The 21580-nt window shown below is 51.1% G+C and overlaps 1 protein-coding gene across 1 annotated transcript in view; it reads right to left on the reverse strand.

Moving 5' to 3' along the window:
* LOC139232667 (trichohyalin-like) overlaps positions 1-21580 on the reverse strand; it is a 139440-nt gene that overhangs the window by 4204 nt on the left and 113656 nt on the right. Inside the window, exons 35-40 of the mRNA XM_070863132.1 lie at positions 19307-19434; positions 17570-17693; positions 11300-11415; positions 10306-10429; positions 8258-8403; positions 4549-4663 (exon numbers count right to left, since the gene is read on the reverse strand). Coding sequence (XP_070719233.1) covers positions 4549-4663; positions 8258-8403; positions 10306-10429; positions 11300-11415; positions 17570-17693; positions 19307-19434 — 753 coding nt within the window. The remainder of the gene's footprint in view (positions 1-4548; positions 4664-8257; positions 8404-10305; positions 10430-11299; positions 11416-17569; positions 17694-19306; positions 19435-21580) is intronic.

The raw sequence follows: 21580 nt of genomic DNA on the forward strand, positions 1-21580 counted from the left end.
TGGTTTCTGCACGCTTTCGGCGACGAGACTCGAGGTGCTCAGCGCCCTCCCGGATGCACTTCCTCCACTTAGGGCGGACTGGTCTTTGGCCAGGGACTCCCAGGTGTCGGTGGGGATGTTGCACTTTATCAGGGAGGCTTTGAGGGTGTCCTTGAAACGTTTCCTCTGCCCACCTGGGGCTCGCTTGCCGTGAAGAAGTCCAGTGTAGACCCGGGGTGATCAGGACCTTATTGTGGTGAATGAGGTACGGGGCCCAGAAGAGGCGAGGGCCCAGGGGCAGCACGGGCCCAGCCCACACTGTGCGATATGTGCGTGCACTGGGTCTGTGCAGCAGAGCTGGTCTCCAGTCGTCCTGGTTAACCCTTGCCACTGGACCAAGGCCTCGCTCTGTCAAGCCCCGTGTGGTGGCTGGTGTGCAACGGCCACCCCACGTTAAAAAAATCCACCCACAGGCATCTTCCACCCTTCGGGATGTAGTTCGGGATCCGGAATATTAGGTCCTTCATTGAAATATCTGTGAACTCTTGTGGAAACAAGTCATCCTCGTTCGAGGGACCGCGTACGATGATGATTTACAGCCACCTCGAACAGTTACCGCAAGTGATCACATTCAGCAGTCTTGGTCCGCTGTGAGCCTTGCACCTTAACCAACGTTCTAGTTGGGGGCTCATGATAGATATTCAATTTAATACCTTGTTTTAAAGCGTACTTTCTTACCAAAAACCCCCCCCGCCCCGAAAAATTTGAGCTAAAGGGTTTCTGTATGGTGGGATGCTGATACAATGGCAGCGACTTCAATAACAAGCCCACAAGGGCCAAGAGGAGATCTGACAGAGGCGCTTACAATCAAGAAAAAGCCTTGCATTTATATAGCGCCTTTCAAGACCACCGGATGTCTCAAAGTGCTTTACAGCCAACGAAGTACTTTTTGGAGTGTAGTCATTGTTGTAATGTGGGAAACGCGGCAGTCAATTTGCGCACAGCAAGCTCCCACACACAGCAACGTGATAATGACCCAGATCATCTGTTTTTTTGTTATGCTGATTGAGGGATAAGTATTGGCCCCAGAACACTGGGAAGAACTCCCCTGCTCTTCTTCGAAATAGCACAGTGGGATCTTTTACGTCAACCTGAGAGAGCAGACGGGGACCTCGGTTTAACGCTGCATCCGAAAGACTGCCCCTCCGACAGTGCGGTGCTCCCTCAGCACTGTCCCTCCGACAGTGCGGTGCTCCCTCAGCACTGCCCCTCCGACAGTGCGGTGCTCCCTCAGCACTGTCCCTCCGATAGTGCGGTGCTCCCTCAGCACTGCCCCTCCGACAGTGCGGTGCTCCCTCAGCACTGTCCCTCCGACAGTGCGGCGCTCCCTCAGCACTGCACTGGGAGTGTCGGCCTGGATTTATGCGCTCAAGTCCCTGGAGTGGGACTCGAACCCACAACCTTCTGTCGAAGCGGTTAGATAGAGTAAATAAAGGGAAACGGTTTCCAATGGCTGCAGGATTGATAACTAGAGAAAACAGAATTAAGGTGACAGATAAAAAAACCCAGAGACGACACAAGAAAAAGCTTTTTTCTGCAGTGATTGGTTAGGATGTAGAATGCACTGCCTGAGAGGATGGTGGGCACAGATTCAATAGTAGCCTTCAAAACACCAACAACTTGTATTTATATAGTGCCTTTAACGTAGTGAAACGTCCCAAGGCGTTTCACAGGAGTGTTATGAGACAAAAGATTTGACACCGAGCAACATAAGGAGATATTAGGGCAGGTGCCCAAAGGCTTGGTCAAAGAGGTCGGTTTTAAGGAGGGTCTCAAAGGAGGAGAGAGAGGTAGAGAGGGAGAGAGGTTTAGGGAGGGAGTTCCAGAGCTTGGGGCCCAGGCAACAGAAGGCACGGCCACCGATGGTTGAACGATTATAATCAGGGATGCTCAGGAGGGCAGAATTAGAGGAGTGCAGACATCTCAGGGGGGTTGTGGGGCTGGAGGAGATTCATCATCATAGGCAGTCCCTCGTATCGAGGGTGACTTGCTTCCACACCAAAAAACGATGAGTTCACAGATGTTTCAATGAAGGACCTAATATTCCAGATCCCGAACTACATCCTGAAGGGTGGAAGATGCCTGTGCGTGGATTTCTTTAACGTGGGGTGGCCGTTGCACACCAGCCACCACACGGGGCTTGACAGAGCGAGGTCTTGGTCCAGTGGCAAGGGTTAACCAGGACGACTGGAGACCAGCTCTGCTGCACGGACCTAGTGCGCACAGTGTGGGCTGGTTCCCCTATTGCCATTTACTGGTGCCCCTCCCCTATCCCCCATTTACTGGTGCCCCTCCTCTATCCCCCATTTACTGGTGCCGCTCCTCTATCCCCCATTTACTGGTGCCCCTCCTCTATCCCTCATTTACTGGTACCCCTCCTCTATCCCCCCCATTTACTGGTGCCCGTCCCTGTCATAGGAACACAGCAACAGGAGGCCATTCAGCCCCTCGAGCCTTTTCCGCCATTCAATGAGATCATGTATGTATATATATGTGTGTGTGTGTGTGTATATTTTGTTTAAAGTTTGTGTTTATCTATATAATAAATACTTGCCTTTTTGTAGCACTTTTAACGACCATCTGACATCTCAAAGCGCTTTACATCCGTCACTGTTGTAATGTGGGAAACGCAGCAGCCTAAGATTACAGAGATAGGGAGGGGGCGAGGGCCATGGAGGGATTTGTAAACAAGGATGAGAATTTTGAAATCGAGGCGTTGCTTAACTGGCGGCCAATGTAGGTCAGTGAGCACAGGGGGTGATGGGTGAGCGGGACTCGGTGCGAGTTAGGACACGGGGCAGTGAGCACAGGGGGTGATGGGTGAGCGGGACTCGGTGCGAGTTAGGACACGGGGCAGCGAGCACAGGGGGTGATGGGTGAGCGGGACTCGGTGCGAGTTAGGACACGGGGCAGTGAGCACAGGGGGTGATGGGTGAGCGGGACTCAGTGCGAGTTAGGACACAGGGCAGTGAGCACAGGGGGTGATGGGTGAGCGGGACTCGGTGCGAGTTAGGACACGGGGTCAGCGAGCACAGGGGGTGATGGGTGAGCGGGACTCGGTGCGAGTTAGGACACGGGGCAGTGAGCACAGGGGGTGATGGGTGAGTGGGACTGGGTGTGAGTTAGCACACGGGGCAGCGAGCACAGGGGGTGATGGGTGAGCGGGACTCGGTGCGAGTTAGGACACGGGGCAGTGAGCACAGGGGGTGATGGGTGAGCGGGACTCAGTGCGAGTTAGGACACAAGGCAGTGAGCACAGGGGGTGATGGGTGAGCGGGACTCGGTGCGAGTTAGGACACGGGGTCAGCGAGCACAGGGGGTGATGGGTGAGCGGGACACGGTGCGAGTTAGGACACGGGGCAGTGAGCACAGGGGGTGATGGGTGAGTGGGACTGGGTGTGAGTTAGCACACGGGGCAGCGAGCACAGGGGGTGATGGGTGAGCGGGACTCGGTGCGAGTTAGGACACGGGGCAGCGAGCACTGGGGGTGATGGGTGAGCGGGACTCGGTGCGAGTTAGGACACGGGGCAGTGAGCACAGGGGGTGATGGGTGAGCGGGACTCGGTGCGAGTTAGGACACGGGCAGCCATGGAGGGAATTGGATAAATACTTGGAGGAGAAAAAAATTGCCGGGATATGGGGAAAGAGCGGGTGTGGGACTGACTGGATTGCTCTTCGAAAGAGCCGGCGCGGACACGATGGGCCGAATGGCCTCCTTCGGTGAGGTATTAGTCTATGGTTCTATACCAAGGAAAAGGATATTATTGAGAGAGCAGACGGGGCCTCGGTTTAACGTCTCATCCAAAAGACAGCACCTCCAACAGTGCGGTGCTCCCTCAGTACTGCCCCTCCGATAGTGCAGCACTCCCTCAGTACCGCCCCTCCGATAGTGCGGCGCTCCCTCAGCAATGCCCCTCCGACAGTGCAGCACTCCCTCAGTACCGCCCCTCCGACAGTGCGGCGCTCCCTCAGTACCGCCCCTCCGACAGTGCAGCACTCCCTCAGTACCGTCCCTCCAACAGTGCGGCGCTCCCTCAGTACCGCCCCTCCAACAGTGCGGCGCTCCCTCAGTACCGCCCCTCCGACAGTGCAGCACTCCCTCAGTACCGCCCCTCCGATACTGCGGTGCTCCCTCAGCACTGCCCCTCCGACAGTGCAGCGCTCCCTCAGCACTGCCCCTCCTACAGTGCAGCGCTCCCTCAGCAATGCCCCTCCTACAGTGCGGCGCTCCCTCAGCACACACCCTCCGACAGTGCGGCGCTCCCTCAGCACACACCCTCCGACAGTGCGGCGCTCCCTCGGTACCGCCCCTCCGATAGTGAGGCGCTCCCTCAGCACACACCCTCCGACAGTGCGGCGCTCCCTCAGCAATGCCCCTCCGATTGTGCGGCGCTCCCTCAAGCACTGGCACTGGGAGCGCGGCCGAGATTTTGTGCTCAAGACTCGGGAGAGGGAACATCAACCCGCGTACTCGACATCAGGACAACAGATTGGGTCATGAGTGCTCACCGTCTGCCTGCGCTCCTCGGTAACCTGGCAGTCACGGCGCCTTTAAAGGTCGATTTCAACATTTTGACGCTTGTGGTACTCGACAGGCCCCATATGAACAGGGAGCGGACGGGAACTGAAATAGGAGGAAACAAGTCAGTAAAACCGGCAATTGCTTCCCTCTCGTTTCCAACAAGATCTGGCCGAATAGCCACGTCCCATAAGTGCGGGGCAGCACCACAGCTAGCAAGGGGAGAACACGAGAAACAGGAGCAGGAGCAGGCCATTCGGCCCCTCGAGCCTGCTCCGCCATTAGATACGATCATGGCTGATCTGATCATGGACTCAGCTCCACATCCCCGCCCGCTCCCCATAACCCTCGACTCCCTTATCGCTCAAAAATCTGTCTATCTCCACCTTAAGTATATTCAATGACCCAGCCTCCGCAGCTCTCTGGGGCAGGGAATACCACAGATTTACAACACTCAGAGAAGAAATTTCTCCTCATTTCCGACTTAAATTGAAATTATGCCCCCTCCGCCTTCTCTTTTCGAAAGAAATGAGCCCCAAGCCGGTTTGGTCTTTCCTGAGGGTTTATGACCTCTTAATTCTGGTATCGCTGTCCCACCATGCTTCATCTCACCCCATCAGCATATCCCTCTAATCCTTTCTCCCTCATGGGCACAACTCGCTTCCCCTTAAATGCTATGCATCTCAACCCCTCCCTGTGGCAGCGAGTTCCACATTCTCACCGCTCTCTGGGTGAAGACGTTTCTCCTGAATCATCTATTTTGCACAGTGTGACAGAAGATGCTCTCCAGAGACAAGAGCTATATTAAACCGTGGGCACCAGTTTAGCAGTACACTTGCCGCCTACTCCAGAAATGCCACAGAGAGGAGAAGTCATGGGACATCAGTGCTCTGAAATGGAACACTTTCTATTACACGCACAAAGGCATGGCACAGATTAGACACCTGAATAAAGCTCCCTCTACACTGTCCCATCAAACACTCCCAGGGCAGGGACAGCACGGGGTTAGATACAGAGTAAAGCTCCCTCTACACTGTCCCATCAAACACTCCCAAGGCAGGTACAGCACGGGGTTAGATACAGAGTAAAGCTCCCTCTACACTGTCCTATCAAACACTCCCAGGGCAGGTACAGCACGGGGTTAGATACAGAGTAAAGCTCCCTCTACACTGTCCTATCAAACACTCCCAGGGCAGGTACAGCACGGGGTTAGATACAAAGTAAAGCTCCCTCTACACTGTCCCATCAAACACTCCCAGGATAGGTACAGGGGGTTAGATACAGAGTAAAGCTCCCTCTACACTGTCCCATCAAACACTCCCAGGGCAGGTACAGGGGGTTAGATACAGAGTAAAGCTCCCTCTACACTGTCCCATCAAACACTCCCAGGGTAGGGACAGCACGGGGTTAGATACAAAGTAAAGCTCCCTCTACACTGTCCCATCAAACACTCCCAGGACAGGTACAGCACGGGGTTAGATACAGAGTAAAGCTCCCTCTACACTGTCCTATCAAACACTCCCAGGGCAGGGACAGCACGGGGTTAGATACAGAGTAAAGCTCCCTCTACACTGTCCCATCAAACACTCCCAAGGCAGGTACAGCACGGGGTTAGATACAGAGTAAAGCTCCCTCTACACTGTCCTATCAAACACTCCCAGGGCAGGTACAGCACGGGGTTAGATACAGAGTAAAGCTCCCTCTACACTGTCCTATCAAACACTCCCAGGGCAGGGACAGCACGGGGTTAGATACAGAGTAAAGCTCCCTCTACACTGCCCCATCAAACACTCCGAGGGCAGGTACAGCATGGGGTTAGATACAGAGTAAAGCTCCCTCTACACTGTCCCATCAAACACTCCCAGAGCAGGTACAGCACGGGGTTAGATACAGAGTAAAGCTCCCTCTACACTGTCCCATCAAACACTCCCAGGGCAGGTACAGCACGGGGTTAGATACAAAGTAAAGCTCCCTCTACACTGTGCCATCAAACACTCCCAGGGCAGGTACAGCACGGGGTTAGATACAGAGTAAAGCTCCCTCTACACTGTCCTATCAAACACTCCCAGGGCAGGTACAGCACGGGGTTAGATACAAAGTAAAGCTCCCTCTACACTGTCCCATCAAACACTCCCAGGATAGGTACAGGGGGTTAGATACAGAGTAAAGCTCCCTCTACACTGTCCCATCAAACACTCCCAGGGCAGGTACAGGGGGTTAGATACAGAGTAAAGCTCCCTCTACACTGTCCCATCAAACACTCCCAGGGTAGGGACAGCACGGGGTTAGATACAAAGTAAAGCTCCCTCTACACTGTCCCATCAAACACTCCCAGGGCAGGTTCAGCACGGGGTTAGATACAGAGTAAAGCTCCCTCTACACTGTCCTATCAAACACTCCCAGGGCAGGGACAGCACGGGGTTAGATACAGAGTAAAGCTCCCTCTACACTGTCCCATCAAACACTCCCAAGGCAGGTACAGCACGGGGTTAGATACAGAGTAAAGCTCCCTCTACACTGTCCTATCAAACACTCCCAGGGCAGGGACAGCACGGGGTTAGATACAGAGTAAAGCTCCCTCTACACTGTCCCATCAAACACTCCCAAGGCAGGTACAGCACGGGGTTAGATACAGAGTAAAGCTCCCTCTACACTGTCCTATCAAACACTCCCAGGGCAGGTACAGCACGGGGTTAGATACAGAGTAAAGCTCCCTCTACACTGTCCTATCAAACACTCCCAGGGCAGGGACAGCACGGGGTTAGATACAGAGTAAAGCTCCCTCTACACTGCCCCATCAAACACTCCGAGGGCAGGTACAGCATGGGGTTAGATACAGAGTAAAGCTCCCTCTACACTGTCCCATCAAACACTCCCAGAGCAGGTACAGCACGGGGTTAGATACAGAGTAAAGCTCCCTCTACACTGTCCCATCAAACACTCCCAGGGCAGGTACAGCACGGGGTTAGATACAAAGTAAAGCTCCCTCTACACTGTGCCATCAAACACTCCCAGGGCAGGTACAGCACGGGGTTAGATACAGAGTAAAGCTCCCTCTACACTGTCCTATCAAACACTCCCAGGGCAGGTACAGCACGGGGTTAGATACAAAGTAAAGCTCCCTCTACACTGTCCCATCAAACACTCCCAGGGCAGGTACAGGGGGTTAGATACAGAGTAAAGCTCCCTCTACACTGTCCCATCAAACACTCCCAGGGTAGGGACAGCACGGGGTTAGATACAAAGTAAAGCTCCCTCTACACTGTCCCATCAAACACTCCCAGGGCAGGTTCAGCACGGGGTTAGATACAGAGTAAAGCTGCCTCTAATCTACTCCAGCTAATACTGAACCCGTGCGACATTCTCACAGCTCCCACGCCGTCCTGTGGCCTCAGAGCGAGATTGCCAATTAGTGCTAAATTAGGAGCAGTTTGTGGGTGTGGGCTCGATCCCAACGGGAAAATGACTGGGCACGTCCCCAATTAGTCTCGCGTCGGAGTGTTGCAGTTTACTGATAGACCAGAGGTCAGCATCGGTCGCCATGGCAACGAGCGGGCACGTCTCAACAATCTCACAGTGGTGCCACAATTTCTCGACGGCTCGAATGCAGCACAGAGTGTTTGAACCGCCTGCAATCGGTGCCTGGGCCTTGCACACGATTGCAACGAGGGGGCCCGGGTGACCCCATCAGCACGTTACCTGCAGCGTCCGATTTGGATTTAGCGCTTTCGATCCTTCCCGCTATAGAATCGACTCGAGTCGCCTGTCCCGGAACGCCTTTGTCCCGGAACTCCTTCAGAGCCATCTTGGCTCGTCTTGCCGTCCTGTATTCTACGTAGGCGATCCTGCAAGATTTAAAAACTAGTTATAAAATGCAGCGCTAAGGGGCCGAAATCGCCCCTCTGCTTAAAGGCCCGCTGCCGCTGCAAATGGAGCGGCCGCCGGCTTTTCGTGGAGTGGCCGCCGCTCGCTCAATTGCCCTCATGAGGATTCCCGGCGGTGCCCCAATCTGCCCCTTACTGCTCCACTGCCACTGGTCCGCCTGACGTGCGTTATCACCGTGCGCACCGCCGATCTGACCGCCCCCCCCCGCCACCGCACTGTGAAAATCTTCAGCCCGCCCGGCGGGGCCAAAACCGATTTTTTTTCCCCCGGTAGTCCAGTGGCCTTCTGCAACAGCGGTGTGGCTTCCCTTAAAGGGAGCGGGCGCAATGCCACCATGTTTTTTTTTTGTCGGCCATCTGCCAGGTCGGCCCGACAATTGTGCGCGCCCCCCCCCACCCCCGGGGTTCGGCCGGCCCGCCAACAGTCAGCCTGGCAACCACACCACCCCACCCCCCCCCCCCCCCACCCCCTCTTGGGTACCAGGCCGAAACCCTCCCTTGCTGGCCCAGTGGGACGAAGTTTTACAATCGCGGCGGCTCTCCCCTTTAAGTGAAGGGCGAGAGTCATGGTGACGCGGCGCCGTGATGATGTCTTTGCGGCACTCACTCCGCACCTCCCTCCCCCCCTCCCACCGCAACGTCGGGTGTACCCAACTTGCGCCCCTCTCGTGTAGTCACCGCCCCCGTTAAGAGCGACTTCCAGACCCGAAGGGAAAAAAACGCAACAAAGAGCGGAATTTCGTGCAAGAGGCGACCTCAGCCACAGCTGCGGTAAATACCATTGAAACGGGGTGCATGAGCCCCCCCTTCGGGTGGAGGGGGCAATTGCTACCCAAGTCTCATTTAAGGAGGGATGTACTTGCCTTGGGAGCAGTTCAGAGAAGGTTCACTCGGTTGATTCCTGAGATGAAGGGGTTGTCTTTATGAGGATAGGTTGAGCAGGTTGGGCCTCCACTCATTGGAGTTGAGAAGAACGAGAGGTGATCTTATTGAAACGTATAAGATTGCGAGGTGGCTGGACAGGGTAGATGCAGAGAGGATGCCTCACAGAAGCGTTATTAAGCAATATTTGACATAGGGCTACATAAGGAGATATTAAGGCAGGTGGCCAACAGATTGGTCAAAAAAGGTAGGTTTTAAGGAGCGTCTTAAGGAGGAGAGAGAGGCAGAGAGGTTTAGGACGGGAATAAGAAATAGGAGCAGGAGTAGGCCACATGCCCCCGCAAAGCCTGCTCCGCCATTCAACACGATCATGGCTGATCTGACCTTGGCCTGAGCTCCACTTCCCTGCCCGCTCCCCATAACCCTTTACTCACCCGTAGTTCAAAAATCTCCGCCTTGAATATATCCAACGACCCTCGTGGGGAAATCTGAAACTAGGGGGCATAGTTTCAGAATAAGGGGTCGCTCATTTAAGGGGGAGATGAGAAGGAATTTCTTCACTCAGAGGGCCGTGAATCTTTGGAATTCTCCACTCCAGAGAGCTGTGGAGACTGGGGTCGTTGGATATATTCAAGGTGGAGATTTTTGAACTACGGGTTATGGGGAGCGGGCAGGGAAGTGGAGTTGAGGCCAAGGTCAGATCAGCCATGATCGTGTTGAATGGCGGAGCAGGCTCGAGGGGGCGTATGGCCTACTCCTGCTCCTATTTCTTGTTCCCGCCCTAAACTTCTCTGCCTCTCCTCCTTAAGACGCTCTTTAAAACCTACCTTTTTTGACCATTCTATTGTCCACCTGCCTTAATAGCTCCTTATGTAGCCCTATGTCAAATATTGCTTAATAACGCTTCTGTGAGGCACCTTGGAATGTTTTACTATGTTAACAGCGCTATATAAATATTGGTCAGCCTACAGTTTTACTCACCCTTGTGATTGGCTGTCCTGCTGTTTAGATACCTGGACATTCTCAGCACCACTGAACATAGATTTTAGGTATTTCTTAGTCAATGGGGAGGGGAGGTTTTCCACCATTAGAACCTTCCTTTTCCCTGCAGAGACAATACAGTTTGTGCTTTAAGTATTTAGGTGGCTGCCTTTTGTACTCCAGGCGATTGATGCGGAATGGAAATATATACCCAACATTACCGCCCGGTGTCGGTAACAAGCGTTCACTGGTCATGTACAGCACGGGGTTAGATACAGAGTAAAGCTCCCTCTACACTGTCCCAAACACTCCCAGGGCAGGTACAGCACGGGGTTAGATACAGAGTAAAGCTCCCTCTACACTGTCCCATCAAACACTCCCAGGGCAGGTACAGGGGGTTAAATACAGAGTAAAGCTCCCTCTACACTGTCCCAAACACTCCCAGGGCAGGTACAGCACGGGGTTAGATGCAGAGTAAAGCTCCCTCTACACTGCCCCATCAAACACTCCGAGGGCAGGTACAGCATGGGGTTAGATACAGAGTAAAGCTCCCTCTACACTGTCCCATCAAACACTCCCAGAGCAGGTACAGCACGGGGTTAGATACAGAGTAAAGCTCCCTCTACACTGTCCCATCAAACACTGCCAGGGCAGGTACAGCACGGGTTAGATACAGAGTAAAGCTCCCTCTACACTGTCCCATCAAACACTCCCGGGGCAGGTACAGGGGGTTAGATACAGAGTAAAGCTCCCTCAACTGCCTAAGTCCTAATCTCTGGAATCCCCTCCCTAAACCTCTCTTACCTCCTTTAAGATGCTCCTTAAAACCTACTTCTTTGACCAAGCTTTTGGTCACCTGTCCTAATTTCTCCTCACGTGGATTGATGTCAAATTTTGTTTTATTGATCACGCTCCTGTGAAGTGCCTTGGGAAGTTGTTAATCCATTAAATACGCGACGTAAATATAAGTTGCTGTTGTTACTGGCAGACATACCTTTGCCTCTCTGACTTGCGTGCTTCAGTGTAATCAGCATCCCTTTGCACTCAATTTCACTTGTACTCAGTGCAATCTCTGCCGCTTTCGTTGTTTCAAATGCAATAAATGCAAACCTGGCCACAGAAAAGAAAACGATGTGCATAGCTGAGTCTCACTCTCCCAGTAAGTAGGATGTTGCACTGTTTAACCAACCACTGGCGCCCCCCTGGCTGCAGTGTGCACCGTCTACAAGACGCACTGCAGCAACTCGCCAAGGCTTCTTCGGCAGCACCTCCCAAACCCAGCGACCTCTACCCTCTAGAAGGACCAGGGCAGCAGGCGCATGGGAACACCACCACCTCCACGTTCCCCCTCCCAGTCACACACCGTCCCGACTTGGAAATATATCGGCCGTTCCTTCATCGTCGCTGGGTCATAAATCCTGGAACTCCCTCCCTAACAGCACTGTGTGGGAGCACCTTCACCACACGGGACTGCAGCGGTTCAAGAAGGCGGCTCACCACCACCTTCTCGAGGGGCAATTAGGGGATGGGCAATAAATGCCGGCCTTGCCAGCGACGCCCACATCCCAGGAATGAATAAAACAAAATGCACAATGAAAAATTCTGCCGTCGAGATGGATGTGAGCGTAACTGATGCGTTCCTTTCAAGCCACAAGGTCGGACTGTTGCAACCCCCTGAGGTCAATTATAGGGCAATTGGCCGTGGACACGTTTTATTTTTTCGTTCTCAAGAATTACATGACGCTGGCAGGGCAGCTTTTATTGTCAATCCCTGATCGCCCCGAGAAGGGACACCAGAACAGAAGAAATAAGAGTCGGCCATTCGGCCCCTCGAGCCTGCCCCGCCATTCTAATAAGATCGGGGCTGAACTTCGACCTCAATTCCACCTTCCCGCACGGACCCCAGTGTAATGTATACACCGGTGAGCATGCAAAGCTGGCCACACACGCTTCGAGGGAACATTGGTCAACACGCACCTCCCGAAGGGCCCAAGTTTCCACATGATTTTTTAGGAGCAACTGGTGGAGAACGGACGATCTTAGAAATCGCAATTCTCCACATTTTTGTTTCTGCAGTTCGAGTCAGGTAGAACAGTTCTACTTTGGAACAGAATTTTTTCTTCAAAAGGGGGCGTGTCCGGCCACTGACGCCTGATTTGAAAGTTTCCACAGTGAAAACGTACTCCAAACTAACTTAGAATGGAGCAAGTGAAGATTTTTGTAGAACTGAAAAAACCTGTTCTACACATTAAAAAATCAGGCGCAGGTTATAAATTAGGCGTCGGGAACGAGGTGGGGGGAGGGGGAGGTGGGGGGAGGGGGAGGGGGGGGGGGAAGGGAAGTCATTAAATTCTACAATAAATCCTTATTTATACTTCTACAAATATTATACAAATAAATCCAACCTGAATAAACATTTATAAGCAAAGAAAAGATTAAATAAACCATCTTCCTACCTGTGTGAAAGTGCTTCAGGCACGGAGAATGCGGCAGTCAGCCTGAGGCGCCCGTTCTTCCCGCGGGGGGGGGGGGGGGGGGGAGGGGAGAGGAGGTGCCCGTTCTTTCCCGCAGGGGGGGGGGGGGGGTAAGGAGACAGTGAGAAGGCTGCAAGTGCTAATGTGCTTTTATTTTTAAAAATTTCAAAAATTAAACAGCTACAAAGAACTACAAAAATGGCCGAGTGCCAATGTTTTTTTCACACTGCGCATGCACGAACGCTCCAACGCGCATGCGCAGTGTTGCCGGCAGGAAAAAAACTAATTTAAATAGTACCCGCCCCCTCCCACTTACAAAATCGGCGCGAGTGGTAGGCTCCGCCCCCCTGGGCGCCGCACCAAACAGACAAGGAGCTGCAGAACGCTCCAGAATCGCGAGGTTTTTTTTTTAGGCGCTGTTTCAGGCGCGAAAAACGGGCGCCCAGCTTGGAGGGGCGCCTGTTTTTTATCGTGTGGAAACTTGGGCTCTAAGAGTGGGACAGAGGAAAAATCAGCCAGGTTTCCTGGTCTAGATCACTATTCAGTGCCTGGTGCTGAAAAGTGAGTGTGAGCATGTGTGCGAGTGGGAGTGTATGTGTGAGTGTGTGTGCGAGTGGGAGTGTGTGTGCGAGTGGGAGTGTGTGTGCGAGTGGGAGTGTGTGTGCGAGTGGGAGTGTGTGTGCGAGTGGGAGTGTGTGTGCGAGTGGGAGTGTGTGTGGATGGGAGTAGGCGTGTGTGAGTGCGTGAGTAAATGTGTGAGTGCATGTGTGAGTGTGTGCAGGAGCGTGTGTGTAGGTGAGTGTGTGTAAGTGTGAGCGTGTGTGAGAGCGTGTGTGAGTGCGTGTGTGAGTGAGTGCATGTGTCGGTGTGCTAGTGTGTGTGTGTGCAAGAACAAGTCTGTAGGTGTGTGTGCGAGCGCGCGCGAGTGCGCGTGCAAGTGTGTGAGTGCGCGTGCAAGTGCGTGTGTGTGTGTGTGCGAGTGAGTGTGTGTGAGTGTGAGCGTGTGTGAGTGCGAGTGGGAGTGTCAGTGTGAGTGTGAGTGTGTGAGTGCATATGTGACTGTGAGTGCCTGCTTTTATCAGCGCAAGACTTTTAAAGGACAGAAAATTTTTTAAAAAGTCAATATTTTAAACATTTAAAAACCTGTGAAATAAGGTGTTTATTTTCAGACCCTTTAAATAATAAATTAAATTCCATTTTCATTCATTTTAAATAAGTGTTTAAAAAAAAAATGATTTGAAGTGTACGTGTATTATTGGGGAGTATTTATTCCCATTCATACTGACGGTGATTCCGTACTCACCACAAGTAGGAATGGGAATACTCCTATGATTGGTTGGGTCGGCCCATGTGATCCCAGGGACGCTTGCGAAACGCCTGCACCCCCTGGGCGAAGTGGGCCTCTATGCAGGCCTCGGTAAGTTTGTGGATCGTTTTCAGGTCGGAGGCCTCCGACCGCAATTTCTGCACCTCTTTCTTGATCCTTTTAACAGACTGCCTTCCGCAAAGCCCTGGAAATATCGTGGAAAGACAAAAGGTCTCCGTTTAGAAGGGTGCTTCCCCCCTGCTCCACACGATGATCAGACTCCCCCCACAGAGTGTAAGATTATGAGGGGGCTCGACAAGGTGGATGCAGAGAGGATGTTTCCACTGACGGGGGAGACTAGAACTGGAGGGCACGATCTTAGAATAAGGGGCCGCCCATTTAAAACTGAGATGAGGAGAACTTTCTTCTCTCAGAGGGTTGTAAATCTGTGGAATTCGCTGCCCCAGAGAGCTGTGGAAGCTGGGACATTGAATAAATTTAAGACAGAAATAGAAACATAGAAAATAGGTGCAGGAGTAGGCCATTCGGCCCTTTGAGCCTGCACCACCATTCAATATGATCATGTCTGATCATTTGCAACTTCAGTACCGCATTCCTGCTTTCTCTCCATATCTCTTGATCCCTTTAGCCGTAAGGGTCACATCTAACTCCCTTGTGAATATATCTAATGAATTGGCATCAACAATTTTCTGTGGTAGAGAATTCCACAGATTCACAATTCTCTGAGTGAAGAAGTTTCTCCTCATCTCGGTCCTAAATGGCTTACCCCTTATCCTTAGACTGTGACCCCTGCTTCTGGACTTCCCCAACATCGGGAACGTTCTTCCTGCATCTAACCTGTCCAGTCCCGTCAGAATTTTATATGCTTCTATGAGATCCCCTCTCATTCTTCTCAATTCCAGTGAATATAAGCCTAGTCGATCCAGTCTTTCTTCATATGTCAGTGTTGCCACCCCGGGAATCAGTCTGGTGAACCTTCGCTGCACTCCCTCAATAGCAAGAATGTCCTTCCTCAGATTAGGAGACCAAAACTGGACACAATATTCAAGGTGTGGCCTCACCAAGACCCTGTACAGTTTCTTAAACGATAAGGGGATAAGGGGTTATGGGGAGCGGGTGGGGAAGTGGAGCTGAGTCCATGATCGGATCAGCCATGATCTTATTGCATGGCGGAGCAGGCTCGAGGGGCCGATTGGCCGACTCCTGCTCCTATTTCTTATGTTCTTTTGCAATTTATCAGTGGGAGGAGTGCCTGTGGCTTAGGAACCCATCGTAGAATCAAACAGCACGGAAGGAGGCCATTCAGCCCTTCTCGCCTCTTATGGCTCTCTGAAAGAGCTATCCAATTGGTCCCACTCCCCCTGCTCTTTCCTCTAGAATCACAGAAATTTACAGCCCGGAAGGAGGCCATTCCGGCCCATCGTGTCCGTGCCGGCCGAATCCCACTTTCCAGCTCTTGGTCCGTAGCCCTGTAGGTTACGGCACTTCAAGTACCTGTCTTCACTGACCAGCTGGTTTATGACTGGCGCTCGGCCCCTGTAGGACAGCACTCGGAGCAGTCCTGTCCAGCACCCGAGGCGAGCGGCGACTTTGGCCTCCAGCTCCTGCCAGTTCGCTGGCCAGGCTTCCTCGTTAGGGCTAAGGTAGACTCCCAGATTGAGGAGACGAGTTGTGCTCAACAACTCTATAACTATTTTGTTGTAAACTAATAATCAAATGCCCCCTGATTAAAGGCGGGGGGGGGCGGGGGGCAGGGGCACACTGTATTAGCATTGATAGAGAATTGGCTGGCTAACAGAAAGCAGAGAGTCGGGATAAATGGGTCCTTTTCCGGTTGGAAATCGGTGGTTAGAGGTGTGCCACAGGGATCGGTGCTGGGACCACAACTGTTTACAATATACATAGATGACCTGGAGGAGGGGACAGAGTGTAGTGTAACAAAATTTACAGATGACACAAAGATTAGTGGGGAAGCGGGTTGTGTAGAGGACACAGAGAGGCTGCAAAGAGATTTGGATAGGTTAAGCGAATGGGGTAAGGTTTGGCAGATGGAATACAATGTCGGAAAATGTGAGGTCATCCACCTTTGAAAAAAAAACAGTAAAAGGGAAGATTATTTGAATGGGAAGAAATTACAACATGCTGCGGTGCAAAGGGACCTGGGGGTCCTTGTGCATGAAACTCTTTTTGGAGTTTATCTGCAAAAACAAAAGACATTAAACCGTGCCACCCTACCTGGGTGACACACCAGACATTTACAAGGCCCTTTTTTTTCCTTTTTTTGTTTCTTTTTTGTGTTTTTCTTTTTTTTTGGTTTTTTTTTTTGGGCACTAAAATCACAATTTTTCCCCAGTGCCCCCTATAAAAGGGAAGGGGGACACTAAAAGCACCGGCAATTAAAACAAATTAAACTTTAAAACGTAAAATCAAATTAAAATTTGGTTGCCGGGCGTGATGATGCACTCCAGTCCCTCCGGTGCCCAATCCCAAAAAGTTAGTTTGCAGGTGCAGCAGGTAATCAGGAAGGCGAATGGAATGTTGACCTTCATTGTGAGAGGGATGGAGTACAAAAGCAGGGAGGTCCTGCTGCAACTGTACAGGGTATTGGTGAGGCCGCACCTGGAGTACTGCGTGCAGTTTTGGTCACCTTACTTAAGGAAGGATATACTGGCTCTGGAGGGGGTACAGAGACGATTCACTAGGCTGATTCCGGAGATGAGGGGCTTACCTTATGATGATAGATTGAGTAGACTGGGTTTTTACTCGTTGGAGTTCAAAAGGATGAGGGGTGATCTGATAGAAACATTTAAAATAATGAGAGGGATAGACAAGATAGAGGCAGAGAGGTTGTTTCCACTGGTCGGGGAGACTAGAACTAGGGGGCACAGCCTCAAAATACGGGGGAGCCAATTTAAAACCGAGTTGAGAAGGAATTTCTTCTCCCAGAGGGTTGTGAATCTGTGGAATTCTCTGCCCAGGGAAGCAGTTGAGGCTGGCTCATTGAATGTATTCAAATCACAGATAGATAAACTTTTAACCAATAAGGGAATTAAGGGTTACGGGGAGCAGGCGGGTAAGTGGAGCCGAGTCCACGGCCAGATCAGCCATGATCTTGTTGAATGGCGGAGCAGGCTCGAGGGGCTAGATGGCCTACTCCTGTTCCTAATTCTTATGTTCTTATGTTCACTCCCAAAACTTTTCAAGTACTTTTTAAATGTGGTGAGGGTTTCTGCCTCTACCACCCTTTCAGACAGTGAGTTCCAGACCCCCACCACCCTCTGGGTGAAGAAGTTTCCCCTCAAACCTTTTAACAATTACTTTAATGAGTGCTACTTCAATTACTGTTCCCCACAACAAATCTTTCCCTTTTCAGTATGTCCAATTTCCTTTTGAAAGCTACCATTGAATCTTACACCATGCTCTCAGGCAGCGCACTCCAAATCACAGGTCACTGAGTAAGTACCTTTTGCTGATTTTCTGACGCTCTTGTATCCAAACACCGGCAACCTTCTCAAACAAGTGCTTGAGGTCCTTGGCACAGACTTCATTTGGCAGGTTTCTCACGTAGAGGGTGCGAGGATCATCTTCTGCAACGCAAGCAAACTCGGTAAGTTGCACACCACTTTAGTTTGCTTGAATATCGGTACTCTTCGGCCTGCTGCTGTTCATTTCTAGATTTATTTTCCCTCTCCAACCCCTGCCCTTTCCCTTGAGCAATGCACACAGAACGCCTTTGACAGAGCAAAACATCTCAGCGCTCCACAGGAGTGTTGTCAAACAACATTCCACAAGAGCCACAGAAGGCACATGTTAGGACAGCCGATGGTCAAAGAGGTCGGTGTTAAGGAGCGACTTACAGAAGGAGAAAAGAGAGGTTTAGGGAGAAAGACGACTTACATTTATATAGCGCCTTTCACATATAAAATTCTGACGGGACGGGACAGGTTAGATGCAGGAAGAACGTTCCCGATGTTGGGGAAGTCCAGAACCAGGGGTCACAGTCTAAGGATAAGGGGTAGGCCATTTAGGACTGAGATGAGGAGAAACTTCTTCACCCAGAGAGTGGTGAACCTGTGGAATTCTCTACCGCAGAGAGTTGTTGAGGCCAGTTCGTTAGATATATTCAAAAGAGAGTTAGATGTGGCCCTTACGGCTAAAGGGATCAAGGGGTGTGGAGAGAAAGCAGGAATGGGGTACAGAGGTGATCAGCCATGATCGTATTGAATGGTGGTGCAGGCTCGAAGGGCCGAATGGCCTACGCCTGCACCTATTTTCTATGTTTCTATGTTTCACGACCAAAGCGCTTTACAGAGAATGAAGCACTTTTTGGAGTGAAGTCACTGTTGTAATGTGGGAAAACGCGGCAGCCAATTTGCGCACAGCAAGCTCCCACACACAACAGTGTGATAATGGCCAGATAATCTTTTTTTATGTTAATTGAGGGATAAATATTGGCCCCAGGACACCGGGGATAACTCCCCCTGCTCTTCTTCAAAATACGTCCACTTGAAGATTATGTACAGCAAATTACCAGTGGTAGTGAAAGGCGCTATAGAAGTCTATGTCTTGCTTTCCCTTTTCTTTTATGGTCTTGTTGAATGCGGAGCAGGCTCGAGGGGCCGTACGGCCTACTCCTAATCCTTACGTCTTAACCCTGCGCCTGGAGGAGTCAATGCCTTCAGCAGAGCATCACAGATTGAAGGATAGTGTCCTGTATCCTACATGGTTGCTGTTTGTACTTTTACAAAGTGTGCCACCAGAGGGCACTGCAGTGGGAGACTTGTAGGTTACCTGTACAGGTGTGCCAGGCCCAGTATAAAAGGCAGGCCGCCAGGTGTGATCCTCACTATGGAGTTATCAATAAAGGACTAAGGTCACTGTTATGTAACGATGTGTGTATCGTCCCAGTACCTTAAATGTAATGTAAGCACTATGCCACACCACAGAGGGCGCTGTGGTGGGAAACCTGGTAGTACCTGCAACAGGCACTATATAAGGCTGACCACCACACCTGAGAGGCACTCTGGAGCTGAACAATAAAGGACGAAGGTCACAGCAGTTAGATCAACACCAGACCGTGTGGAGTCAGTGATTTGTGTGCTACATACACCACAGTCACTACAGTTCAAGTACAACACATTGCCTTGTGGAGTCATTATCAGAGCATCTAAAGACATAACAGATAGAAACGAGCATTTACCGTCAACCAAAGCTCCCAGTTTCTCCACTTTGCTGAGCCTTGCTGCTTGTCCCAGAATCTGACGCGCATCAAACTCCAATGTCTCAGTCAGGTCTTCTTCACAGTATAGTTCAACGCAAGCAGAGCAACTGCAAGAGAAACAGCCACAAATCAGTTTGTAAATACTCCAAGGTGTTATTTAGATTATATATATATATTTTTTTGTAAAGCAGGCAACAGATTTTTTGGGGAGTGGGCGATACTGCTTCTTTTCATCTTATCTTTTCATTAGGGGGAGCAGTGTGCGGGAAGCCCGGCCCAAAATCAGTGCGGTCCCGGCCTGCAAGACCATCAGTAGGCCGGAGCCATTAGCGGGAGTAGCGTGCCACTGCAGGGAGCAGCGTGTGCTGCTGCAGGAGGGCGACGGCTGACTGCAGTGTGGGCAGGCGCAGCGGGAGCGGGAAGAGTTCGTAGAGCGACGTGAACGGGGTCCAGGAGAGGCGTGAGTTCGGGGCCCCAGAAGAGGGCCCAGGGGGCAGCACGGGGCCCAGCCCACACTGTGCGATATGTGCGCGCACTGGGTCCGTGCAGCAGAGCTGGTCTCCAGTCGTCCTGGTTAACCCTTGCCACTGGACCAAGACCTCGCTCTGTCAAGCCCCGTGTGGTGGCTGGTGTGCAACGGCCACCCCACGTTAAAAAATCCACGCACAGGCATCTTCCACCCTTCAGGATGTAGTTCGGGATCGGAATATTAGGTCCTTCATTGAAACACCTGTGAACTCATCCCTTTTCGGCGTGGAAGCAAGTCATCCTCGCTTCGAGGGACTGCCTATGATGATGATATATATATTTTTTTGTAAAGTAGGCAACACATTTTTTAGGGAGTGGGCGTTACTGCTCTTTTCATCCATTCAACGTCAACATGAATACCAACTGCATTTATAGGATGATGCTTAAATCCTCTCCCTGTTATAAGGCTCCCGCGTGAAATCAGACCAAGCCAGCTCCCGAGAGGTGTGGATTTCTTGTATTCTAATTTGGGCGGGAAAGTGGAGTTAAGGTCGAGGGTCAGCCATGATCTTTTAAAAATGTTTTATTTGTTCACGGAATGCGGGCATCATTGGCAAGGCCGGCATTTATTGTCCATCCCCTAATTGCCCTCGAGAAGGAGGTGGTGAACCGTTGAGAGTCAACCACATTGCTGTGGGTCTGGGTCTGGAGTCACATATAGGCCCAGACTGGGTAAGGACGGTAGATTTCCTTCCCGACAGGACTTGAGTGAACCAGATGGGTCTTTACAACAATCCGGTACTTTCATGGAGCCCAATTTTGGTCATGACTGGCATCAATTTTTTTGGAGCAAGTTGTTTTTTCTGGCCTAAGTTAAAAAATGCCATTTTCCCCCCCCAAAATTTGCTCCAGAGTAAGTCAGTTAGGTACGATTTTTTTTTTTTTAGTTGTTTTTTTTTTCCAAAAGGGGGTGTTCCCAGACATTTACGCCAGTTTTGGCCATTTATGCCACTTTGGTCAGCTAAAACTTACTCGTCTTTACGACAATCCGGTCACCATTATTGACACAAGCTTTTTAAAAAAAAAATTCCAGATTTATTAAATTAACTGAATTTATAATTCCCCAGCTGCCGTGGTGGGATTTGAACTTGTTTCTCGGATCTTAGTTCAGAGTCTGGATTACTAGTCTGGTGACACATCCACTATACTACCGTACCCACAGTCTTAGCTTATTGAATGGTGGAGCAGTCTCGAGGGACTATACGGCCTGTTCCTAATTAATGGCCCAGAAATCCTAGCCTCCCCGGGTGCGTACGGAGTGTGTACGGAGCCGGGAAGGCATCGCAGAAGCCAGTTTTCAGCGATAACGGGCACTGATCTTGTTTTGAAACCCTGTTGATCGAAGCCTTGTAAGCCTGCACAGATTCTGACTGTGCCATCACTTTTCAGCACGGGAACAATGGGGCTGGCCCATTCATTAAATGCGCATGCGCGGAAAACCGGCTTTTCCGATCGGTCAAGCTCGGGCTTGACCGATCCTCTGCATCCCCACAGCCAGGACATTCACACGGGCAAGATTGCGGTACATATCTTGCCCCGCGGATGTCCTGAAAACTCTAGCGCCTGATAAAACCAGGTGCAGAGCCTACCTTTACAGGCGTAAGAGTTTTAAAGCACACTTAAAACATAAAATTTTAAAAACACATTTTATTTTAGAAAACCCTGCCCACTATGCTAAATTTATTTTAAAGCATAATTTAAAATACTTAAAAAAAAATAGGAAAA

This window comes from Pristiophorus japonicus, chromosome 20 (genome assembly GCF_044704955.1).
Source record: "Pristiophorus japonicus isolate sPriJap1 chromosome 20, sPriJap1.hap1, whole genome shotgun sequence".
Lineage (NCBI taxonomy): Eukaryota > Metazoa > Chordata > Chondrichthyes > Pristiophoridae > Pristiophorus > Pristiophorus japonicus.